The sequence below is a fragment of the Canis lupus genome, chromosome 10, assembly GCF_011100685.1.
Source record: "Canis lupus familiaris isolate Mischka breed German Shepherd chromosome 10, alternate assembly UU_Cfam_GSD_1.0, whole genome shotgun sequence".
In the NCBI taxonomy this organism is placed as follows: domain Eukaryota; kingdom Metazoa; phylum Chordata; class Mammalia; order Carnivora; family Canidae; genus Canis; species Canis lupus.
In genome coordinates this window covers 3,846,955-3,858,656 of record NC_049231.1, presented here as the reverse complement: position 1 = coordinate 3,858,656, position 11,702 = coordinate 3,846,955, and the positions used below count along the sequence as shown (strand labels likewise).

Below are 11,702 nucleotides of genomic sequence, written 5' to 3'. Positions count from 1 at the left end.
AAGAAAACTTAAAAAATGAATTAGGATGTAGGGGCAGTTGTATTCAATTACGAAAACAAATATATACTGCATAGACTATATAAATGAACCAAGTCATTTATATCTTATAATCTTTTTAAATGTCTTTGGTAACAAATAAAAATCTTTAAAATTTTTTTTTTCTTTGGTAGCTGTATGATCCTATAAATGGGAACCTCTGTAACTCTAAATACGTTTTCCACAAAGTACTTCTTGAGTCATAATAAGTAGCAAGCAATATGGGAATTACTTATCCATAAAGAAAATAACATTTTTCCTCTAAATCCAACCTCAGGGAAAATATATTATTCCTGAGTCATATATATATGTCATTATTTTTGTGCAAAAAGTCATATTAAAACAATTATGGCTATTATACAATCATTACCACTATTTGGGATAATTTACATTGGCCAGAAAAGCAGGCAACTTGAAATTATATATTCAGTTTATAGCAAACAGTCTCTAACGAGCACTAAATAAATCAGAATACAAATTGCAGTTAAACCTAATTGGTTTACTATATAGGGTTTAAATTTTTTGTTATCTATATTTTATCTACCTTTGCTTCTATAGATTCTATTGAAAGCAGCATGCTAGTGAACACCCTAGGGGCTCTTCCTGCTTTTAGATAAATCTGAATTTTAGTTCTGGTTCTGTCACATACTACTTTACAACCTTGGGTAATTAGCTGAACTTTGCATGTCTGATTTTTGTTTTGTTTCCTTTCATCTGTTATATCAGGCCAACAGCCTCTACTTACAATTTGAATATTAAAAGGTGGCCGAAATGCACAATATAAATATTAGTCCCCTCTCACTTCATACCCTTTCTCCCCCGTTAAATGGAGCCTAATGATCATGCTTTTTAATTTTATTAAAAGTGCAACACATACAAGAGGATTTTTAAAAAGGTACTTTGGGATGGAAAATAATTTTCAATACTGATTAAGGATATCTCTACATTTTACATTATCAACATAAAAACTTACATTTACATACATCTTGCGGGTTTTTTTTTTTTTCAGTTATCCTCAATTGTCTTGTGCAGCCAGAAGAAAAAGGAGTAAAAAAAAAAAAAAAAAAAAAAAAGATTTTTATAGTGTACATTCAAATATCTCAAACTTATTTTACTTATTTTCTAGTGTCCATGGGTGGGGCATGAGATAAGATAGTTGGAACCTGATACTAAAGAAGTGAAACTCATGTGAATTTACATTGAGAAAACATGTCTTCCAATGTCTTCCAATGTGAAGCACACTAGAGCCTGACCCAGTGCCTCTTAGACATGTGTTGATTGGAATCAAAAAAAGGATCAGGAAAGAGGGTAGGGACAGGTCAGGACAAGTCTATACCCAATATTCTATTCATAAATTAGTGAAGGCATATTTAAGGTTAAATTGTGAAAAACATGGACTACTAGTTACCATAAGTAGAAAAATACTTAAAGTCTCCAGGGATCATGAATTCTTTTAGTACCCAGGTTGATAACCTCCCTTCTTTGCAATTCCCCAGTGGGGAAATGGGAATAAAAGAAATTTTAATGGTGTACTATGATTTTGCTTCATGACCTCTTGAACAGCTAAAACCTGTCATTCCCTAGGGGTAGAAATTAGTTCTACACCGATCACTGCAGACACAGAGGCCAACTATACTACTTTCTCTAGACTATATGAATGTTCTCGTTTCCAAAATTTCCTATGGGAATTAATATGTGCGCAAATTTGACACTTTGTGTGGTGCTGCTGCTAGGCATGGCTGTATACATATGATGTGCTTTGAAATGTGCAATTTTACTTCCCTTTCTTTTTTTTTAACAATTTAATATACAGTGTTAGAAACGAAAAGTTAATGAAGATGACCAAAGACCAACAAAACGTATATGAACTGGTTTTGACCTCACAAAAACCTCATCAATAAGTAAATAAATCTCCTTCCGTGGAGGAAGTTACTGGAATGCACCTGCCAGGTTGTCTCTACCAGCAAGTGACAAAAAGGACTGAAGCCTTGGGCCCAATACCCCACTATCATTACTTTGCTGTTTATTTCCCCCTGGGATCTGATATGTATATTAATTTAAATATGTGTCCTCAGAGAACTGAATACATATTTTGGAAATGTTTAAGATTGGAGAGCTACTACACAATTTATGGTGTTGCGTTTCTTATGATGAGTCAGAGTTGAATACAAAAGCACTAATAATATGAGAGTAGCTCATTCAAGACTCAAGATTGGGCAAAACTAAATTAAAAACAGCCATACACTGCCACATTTAGCCTGATTTATTTACCTATGGTATTGGCACAAGTGGTTTTATTTAATATTTTTTTTAAAAAAACACAAATTCGTCTTCATCTGCGAAAGAAGTGAATGCTAAATGAAATATGGGATTTTATGTAGCTTCCTAAATAGGAGCTACGTGCTTAACCAGTGCATAGATTTTACAAATCAGATCCTTAATGTCAACTATCTCAAAAGCTTGGAGTCCAGGTACAATCTCATAGAAAATAAGATAGCACCTGCCTCCACTGCAATAAAAAAAAAAATAAATAAATAAACAGCAGATTCCTTTTGACATCTTAAGAGTAACATCACTTCAATAATCAAGCATTAAAGGTTTTTCATTGATCATACTCTTAATTTAAACTCATATTTACTGATGTAAATACTTATAACTTTAGCCATAAGGCACAAATCCTTTCTTGTATAAAAGTACTGTATTACTCTAAATGGTATTTTTAGTCCTGAGTACACAGTAAATCTTATGCCTCTATATCCAAGGGTGATTCAGGTTCTCAGATGTTTTAGCATCATTATGAAAATGAGAAACTGCTAAAAGAAAGTGGCCGGCAATGTTGCGGGCTTCTTGCTATAGTGTGGTGAACTATGCCTACCCCTCACGAGTGTATGTTCCAAGTTACATGCAGCTTCCAGTTCTAGAAACCTTTTCTAACGGTCTCCCAGTTATGGTTCCAGGTAGCAGAAAGTCTCATCAGGAGGGGGTGGGATTTTGAAGTGTTGCCATTCCTGCAACATGAGGAATTTCAGTGGCTGAGCAAAAGGCCTGCTTGGATTTCTGTGTTTTGCTTTTGCATTTTAGGGAGGGAAGAGAAATGAGAGAATTTAGAGGGCTCAGTATAAGCACCTCTCACTCTTAATCAGCTTTACTCAGATGGATCATTCATAACAGTAACACTCTGATTGCTGCAACATGTTGGGAAAAATTAGAATTTGGCCTATTTGTCAGCCTGTCAACCAGGATTCTGGTAGATTCCATTTTGAAGTCTCGGTATGACAGTTGAGTCTGGATTGAGTTCTGATTAAAAGAAATCCCTGGTTATTACTTTCTGGATTAGTAACTAAAATCCTTTTAAAATCAATGAAGGCAGCTCATTGTGAGGAGTCACTTAGGCTTTTAATTTGATTTACATATTAAGTAAGAATTATTGGAGGGTTCTATTCTCTAGCACCAGGTACTAATGTTCATCCTCAAAGAAGTCATGTGCGTGAATTAATCAAATCTAACAGTATGAAGAAATAATGGTTTAAAATGGAGAGGGTTTTTTTTTTTCAAATTTATTTTATATATGCAAATACTTTTTTTACTCAGTTAGTTGCATTTTCAAATTAAGATCATCCTCATTTTCACCCATGTTCTTATCTTCAAAATTTATATTATAAAGTATTATGCTGATATAACACATGTCTTCATTCTCCATGTATTTATTTTTTAAGTTAAAAAAGTGATAATATTCTTTTTGAACTTATTTGTCTTTTGTTTGCTGGATACTTTGTGCACATGTGTACATATAAGTGAGTGTGGATGTGTGTGTGTGCAAGTAGAAGAAAATTCATTTTCTTTCAATTTCATTTAACACTAAAAATAAAATTTGGACAGGGTATTCTTATTGGATTAAACAGACTCCTTCTAACTACTTGAACCAGGGGTTTGGGATTCAGATCTCTATAACCAAGACTGGAAGTCACTGGAAGACTTTAAAATTATTTTAACCATGACAGCCCGAGTCATGAATGGAAATAAACCCATTGCATGGATTTTTTATAGGCATAATCTCAGAATTTAACTATCCAAACAAGGTTTAAAAAACAAACTTATAAAAATTTGCCATTGAGGAAAGTCTGATCTCCATCCTTAATTATGACTCCTCATTTCAAGTAAAAACTTTCCCGAAATTTTGAAAAAAAAAAAAAAACTCCTAAGAAAGTCATAAACACTGAAATCAGAGATGTGATTCTTGTTAAATATTAGTTTCTCTTTCTGAGGGATTGTTCCCTGTTTCTGTACTTTTGATGTCAATGTCATGAGGTTTAGATTTGTTCAGGGGTTCAGACTCTTTGGATTCAGGTATATTCAATGATTTCATCCTTCCTTCTTCCTGCTTCTTTTCCTTTGCAAGCAATCTGTAGTTTATAGCGTTGCCAATGAGCAGCCACACACTTGATAGGAACACAATAGTTCCGCAGGCTATATACATGTATTTATACTGTCCAGTTTCATCCACCAATTTACCTAAGAGACAGAGAACATAATAAAACAACCAGAAAATGATAACATGTTCCAATAAATTCTTCTACAAAGTATGTACTTATTTCTTATTTAAGTTAATATTAAATGAGATTTTAACAAAAAATATTACAGATTATGAATTCTATATATGCATAGAAAAGGCAATTATGGACACACACAGCATTATATTACCAGCATATTAAGTTTACTAAAGACTATTCCCCTCAATAAAAATGTACAACCAAGACAAAGTAGGTATATATTCTTAAATACATGTATGTGTGAGACATGTTTTTTGTATCTATGTGTATCTAGATATATTTATCTATTAATATTTACCATTGAGACTGCTTCATCCTTTCCAAGCTTTTCAATAAAAATGAAAAAATTATATTTTTTATTTAAGAAAGACCCAAAGGCTTTTTTAAGGTTCTTGACATGCTTTTTCTATGTCCAGCACTAGGCATAGAAACATTTTTCTTTTTAAGATTTTTAATTTATTTATTTGAGAGAGAGAGAGACAGTGGATGAACATGAACAGGGAGTGCGAGGGGAGAGAGGGGGAGAAGCAGGATCCCCACTGAGCAGGAAGCCCAACGCAGGGCTTCATCCTGGGCCCCTGGGATCATGACCTGAGCGACACAGAGGCTTAGCTGACGGAGCCACCCAGGGGCCCCTAGGCTAAACACTTTTAAATGGGGTAATATCTAATTTAATCCTTACAAGAGCCTGATGAAGTAATCTGAATGTGGCCACATAGCCAGTGAGTGGCAGAATGAGGAGTCTAACCAAGGTCCCTGAATCTCAGGTTCTTAACTACTCTGCAAAAGAGCTTCACCACACCTTTTGGTTAAGAGTCAGACCATAACTTTTTGGGCTAAAAGCAATTTAGTTTATCTGACTCTAAATTATTAAAGCCAGACTAATCAGGAAGAAAATATTTATTACATTTGATTATTGGGAACATTTAAAAACTAGCCTAATATCATATAACCTGAACGTTTAGTGACTTTTTTTTTTTTTTTTTTGAGTGAGAGTAGCGGGGGATAGGAGGACGCACAGAGGGAGAGGGAGACAGAGACTCTTAGGCAGGCTCTGTGCCCAATGTAGCTACACCTGACGTGGGGCTCTATCTCATAACCCTGAGATCATGACCTGAGCTGAAACCAAGAGTCGGGCACTCAATCAACTGAGCCATTCAGGCACCCTGGTTTATTGACTTGTAAAAATAATTCAGCTTTACTTAATTTTGCCTCTTGGTTATGCAGGTACCTAAATCTTAACAATGATAGTATATACAAATCTATATTATTTATTATATGTATATTCTAGGTGATTCTGATATAGGCCTGATTCTTTAATCAGAATCTCATTCATTCTGGATAGAATCTAGTTAGTGGCTCAGTATTAAATTTAGCTACTTATGAAATTGCCTATTTGAGCAAAGTCCTCTGTTTAATTAGTTAAATGGTGGAGTCGGCTTATTTAAGTGTGCCATATAGATAAACATAACAAAAATGTATAATTTAAATTTCCATTCTAGTGCTAGTCAAATATTTCTATTCATACAATGATTCTTATACTTCTAAATACATAAACATTAGGTCTACGTCCCTATCAGAGTTAGTATCACTTTGGGCTGCCATATCAACATACTTTCTAAATGTGTGGGGAGTATTTTAGCATCATCAAGAAACCAGATATGATTTCCAGAACTAAAGCTTCAGCTCTTGTGAGTACAGCACAGAAAGTCTGAGCTGAAAAAAAACAAAACTAAAAATCATACTCTATCTCCTACTGCTCTACTAACAAGAGTGGCGGCAGCAGCAGCAACTGTGTGAATAGTAACTACAATGATACTCATTCATTCAGAAGTATTTGATGAATGCCTAACGTGTGACAGGCACCATTCTAACAGTGATCAAAGGCAACAGAGAGGAAGCCAGTCCAAAAGTCAAGAAGGATCAAGGGTCGCAGAAATAGGATGAAAAAAAATGGATTTATTACAGCTATGGGTTGAGAACTTCAACAAGGAGCCCAAAATCAATTCTTGCCATTGTCATTACTGGTGCAATGGTTTGGTAATACTAAGACAAGAAGCACTCAAGATCACTGAAACTGATATAAATGTTATTAATATAGGTTCTCAGTGCAGGTAGGAATAGTCAAATCAGATTCCTTCATTCACATCCTTAGAGTCCACCCACTATCTGTTAACCTGACTTAATTTTTTTAATCCCACCATGGCTGGTGAGATACAATTTTCTCTGCTGATACTAAAACCTTTGCTGCTAATGAATAGGCTTCTAAAACCCATTTGATAAAATTAATTCTGTAGGAAAAGGTAGCTCAACTGTGCCTGTCTTATGTAACAAAATCAATTGGCTGATAACAGACTGACTGGCTTTCATTCTTTTTAAAAAATTGTTTTGATGCCTTAGTATATTCAATATTAACAGATATACCACCCAAAACTTCTGTCCTGGATACAAGAGGCCAGCCCTGGTAGATAGAAAAATTCAACAACTATACCACTCATTCCTGACCAAGTGAAAAAAGCATGGCAAGAAGTCAATGATACTCTAAGATCGAAAATTAAATACAAACTTTCCCAATTCAAAATGATTTGTTGTTGTTTGGGACTATTGAATTACTATACTGTACACCTGAAATTAATGCAACACTGTTCACTATAATGCAATTTAAAAAAAAAATGACACCTTGATATGTAGGTAACAGTTTAATGACTGGAAAAATCTACATTTAACTTGGCAGTTACTGTGACCACTAGGGGTCAGGCCAAGAGCCTCAGTGAATACCTAAGTTTAGTATTAACCAAAACTATGTACTGTGAAAGGCTAGCCCGCATACTGTTTTTAATATTTTTAACATTAAAGTCTAAGACTGAACAAAGTCTTACCTTCAAAAAGGCACTTATACAAGTGTCTTAGTCTCCTTACTGTGTAATTTAGCACAGATAGTTTCATAGACATTGCTGAAAATATTTCAGATCTTAAAATCACTATAATTTATAAATGTGTAATGTATCTGTTCAAAATTAATTCCTTTTCCTTATTGCATTTAATATACATATAAATATATATGAGTATATATGTACATATATGGGTATATATATACATAATATACATAGGTATAAATATATACATATATTTCTGTCAGCAATATTATAAAAGTATGCTACCCTTAGGCATGTAACGTATTAATATAACTAATGTACTCTAGTAAAAAATAAATCTTGACCTTTTGTCGCAGTATTTAAAATTATTGACTCTATTTTAATATAAGCAGAAAATAAAATTTTCATCAATGATAAAAAAATCAAAAGTGGACTTTTATCATGACACATTTTTATAAGCACAAAACAACGGATATGGGTAAACACCTGAAAGTTGTGTTACTAATTATCAGTCTAACTTAAATTCTTAAGTCCATAGCCCCTAGCTCTGAAGCAAATTTAGGTCTAAAATCTACTATTTATGAAATTTAAAAATACATACATAAGAAAACCTGAAATTAACACACTCACAGTCCTTTAGCCTATTAGTATGTATTATGACAAGCCGCATCATACACTACAAAGAATGCCCTGGCTAGTAGATATATTCATCTTATGGTTCTTGCTTTTCTGGAGGAGAAGTATTCTTACCAGCGAGAGGAGGACCAAGAAGAACCGGGCAACACTCCACCACGGTGACGAGTCCCACAGCGCTGGAAAACCTTTGGGGTCCAACCAGGTCCATGAGAGACTCAAAGAGGACACTGCTAACACTCCCAAATCCAAGACCAAAAAATATAGCATATAACACCAGGCTTGTGTAGTCCTCTGCCAACGGGCACAGGAGATGACACACTCCATTGAACATGATTGCAAAACTGAAGAAGTACTGGATTCGGGGTCGGATAAGTCTGGAATTTGCAATGACTCCTCCAGCCGGTCTAGCAAACATATCAACAAAAGCCATAATGGACAGCAAGAAAGCTGCAGAATATTCATCGATTCCTTTGTCTTTAGCATAGGGAGCCAAGAATATAATGGGGGCAAAAAACCCCAGAAACATAATGACATTTCCAGATAAGTATATCAGAAATCCCCTATGCTTAAAAAGGGAGAAATCTAAATACTTATTAATTCTTTCCCATGTTGGTTTCTTCCTAAGTCTTTTCGTCACATCTGAATCATCATCCACTCTTATGCCAATTTTATTTTTAGACCTCCTGGTAACTTGTTTGGGTTCAACGGGTCTCATGAGGGACCCAGCCACACAGGCATTCAACAATATACCTCCCAAAATCAAGAAGCTTCCTTTCCAGCCAAAAGTATTAAAAAGGTACTGATTGAAGGGAGCCAGTGTGCTTAAGAAAACAGGACTTCCTGCCATGGCGAGGCCATTAGCCATGGGTCGTTTCTTATAGAAATATTTGCCAATGATTGTCAGGGCAGGTTGCAGGTTGAAGGCTAGACCTAAACCTAAAAAGAACAGAACAAAAGGAAGAAAAACACAAACACAATATGTCACTCACAAAAGAAAATTACTCCTCAAAATGTACATTCAAGTGGGGAAGGCAGGACTGAAAGTGCAAAAGCAAGTAGTAATTTTCGATAATTATAAATACCATGGAATTGTGCATAAACATCCACAACTGGACGCTTGGCAAGTATGACAGCTTCATATACCTTTCATGTGAAAGCACAAGAATAAAACCAAGAATTTCTGATGTTTCCAAAATCATAGAATAGGTTGAAATTAGGATGCAATTATTAGTTCATAATTACAATCACTTAATACCACAGATAAGTTAATCCTCTATTTGCATAAACATATATGTTTATATGTGTTATAACTATATACATATATATAGAATAGATTTCTTTCTTGTGGGCAAGAGTGCATTTAAAATGCAAACACTTCTTTTTTTTAAGAGTGCAACAGAGTGAACAGATTATAAAGGTTGTTGTTTAAGGAAATCTTGGGTCTCTCCAGAAATATTTCTTTTAGAACGGTACAAAAAATAAACAAGAGTAATGAATTAACAACATTAATGTTATGCTGTATATCTTTCACATTCCACATTTCATGCAATTAGATGCACGTGTGTGTTGGCTGAAAAATAAATTTTTGCTTTAAACGTTTTATTTCAGGGATTAAACCTCATTCTTTATATGAGTCAAAAGTTCCTACTGTCTAGGGAATCCATTGGCAGTGCTGAGTATCAGCTTTGGGAGATGAATTACTTCTTATAGTTTGCCAAGGTATTATTTAGCAATAGTTAAGATTAAATTTGTTTAAAAGCACATAAAATTGATCTAGATAAGGTACCTCTCTTTCCCCCTTAGCCTGTGCATTATGCTCTATTTGTTTAAAGGCTATAGAAGTAAGAATTCTGAATTTACCAGTTAATGTAAATTGAGACAGTATTGCAAAGTGGTTAAGTGTTTAGACTCTGGGACAACTCTGTTCTCAGTACAAATACTTATTGCAAACCTTTGACACAAATATTTTCTGTGAGTAGAAAAGCTGACCCAAAGGAACCAAGAACATGCTTAGAGAGTAACAGGGCAGTATGCTCTCTGATTGTACCACAGCCCCGACCCGTGAGACATGCAGGGTAAGTGTAATTTATAAATTAGAAAACCAGCAGCTTATGGTCAACGGCTTGTAAATGGAAAAATCCAAATTAAAACTCGGGAATTTTGTTTAGAAGTTCAAATTTCTTTTTTTTTTTTCAAATTTCTTTACCTAATGCCACCTGCCCTCAACCCCCGGCCCTATTCTGTCCCCTAAAATTCTGCCTTCACGTTGTTAATCCAACTTCTCCTTAGGAGACAGTGGCCATCTATTTCCTATTCTGGCCTTGTAAAATGAACATGAGATTTGAAATCCAAAGATCTGAATCTGCCTCAACTACTATATACATTATTGGAATAACACTTAGACTTCTTGAGTTCCAATACCCTCAACCACAGCTTTTGCCAAAGTTAAGTTCTAGAACTGTAAGATGTTACATGATGACATATGATGATAATTATATGCTAATATTTATTTAAAAGTAACAAAATTCTGGGTACTCTGTAAAGTACTATGAATTCATTTTTAAGAGCTTATCATTTCCCCCATTTTAAAGACGAAGAAGCTGAAACATAAGGAGACTAATTTACTCATGATCCTAATATGTGCTCAATTAGTTTTAAAAACTAGACAGTCTACCAAAAAGTATTGGCTGATAATGCCTTACGATAAATCTCTCATTGTATATTTAATGGTTGACTCTAGAAGCACCAAAGCCTTCGAGATTCAAAATAAATGGAATTGAAATTAGAATAGCATATTATTGAAATTTGTAACACAATAGTAACAAAATAATCTTTTCCATAATACATCTACTTGTGGGCCCAGCCTGACTTCTACAGTCAAATGTAATATATAGTATTTCTGCACAAAAGAAAGGACATCCTCGGCACTATGACAATTCTTAGATATAAGAGTCTCATTTATAATGTCGAAAGGTGTTTTACCACAACAGAAAGGAAGATAGTTGTGGAAAGGCTGCAAAGAGAAAGATTTTTAACACCAGAATTACTATAGTCTTAATAAATATATCTTTTCTTTTTCATCAAATGATACAAAAGTGCAAGGTTAGATGGATCTAAAATTACTTTAAAAATAGTATATATTTACCATTTTTCTGCAAGCATAAGTAAAAGATTCAGTTCCTTTATATATTAAAATCTAATTTTTCTTAAAACTTTGAGTGTAGATTTGTTTAATGTAGTTTACTGTTGAGACTAATAAAAATGGTGTTTTCCAAATGTACGTATTTAGGTCAGTTTGAGACAAAAGACATTATGCACGAGGAACAACTCTAATAAAATGACAGTAGACATTTTAAAATGTGTGTTTAGTGGCATATATGCCTTACAGGGCCTTTAAACAATTAGAATCTTTTGTAAGGAAAAGAAGGGACGCCAATACAGAGCTCTACCACTAACCAGAACACAGATAAAAATTCTATTGTTAGAACCAAATCAATACATGCAGAAAATATATTTTGGCATCGTTTTTTAACCTATAATGACTGATAAGTCAGATACTCTAAATAGTAATAAGTAATGAAAACTAGCTTTAAAAAAATTAAGC

General features: G+C 34.1%; 1 protein-coding gene across 11 annotated transcripts in view; it reads right to left on the bottom strand.

Moving 5' to 3' along the window:
* Positions 1-876: 876 nt before the first annotated feature.
* Positions 877-11,702, bottom strand: part of SLC16A7 (solute carrier family 16 member 7) — a 166,035-nt gene continuing 155,209 nt past the window's right edge. For all 11 annotated transcript variants that reach the window (XM_038549852.1, XM_038549845.1, XM_038549848.1 and 8 more), the window contains 2 exons: positions 8,213-9,034; positions 877-4,548 (listed from right to left, as the gene is read on the bottom strand). In XM_038549852.1, coding sequence (XP_038405780.1) covers positions 4,277-4,548; positions 8,213-9,034 — 1,094 coding nt within the window. In that variant the 3' untranslated portion in view covers positions 877-4,276. The remainder of the gene's footprint in view (positions 4,549-8,212; positions 9,035-11,702) is intronic.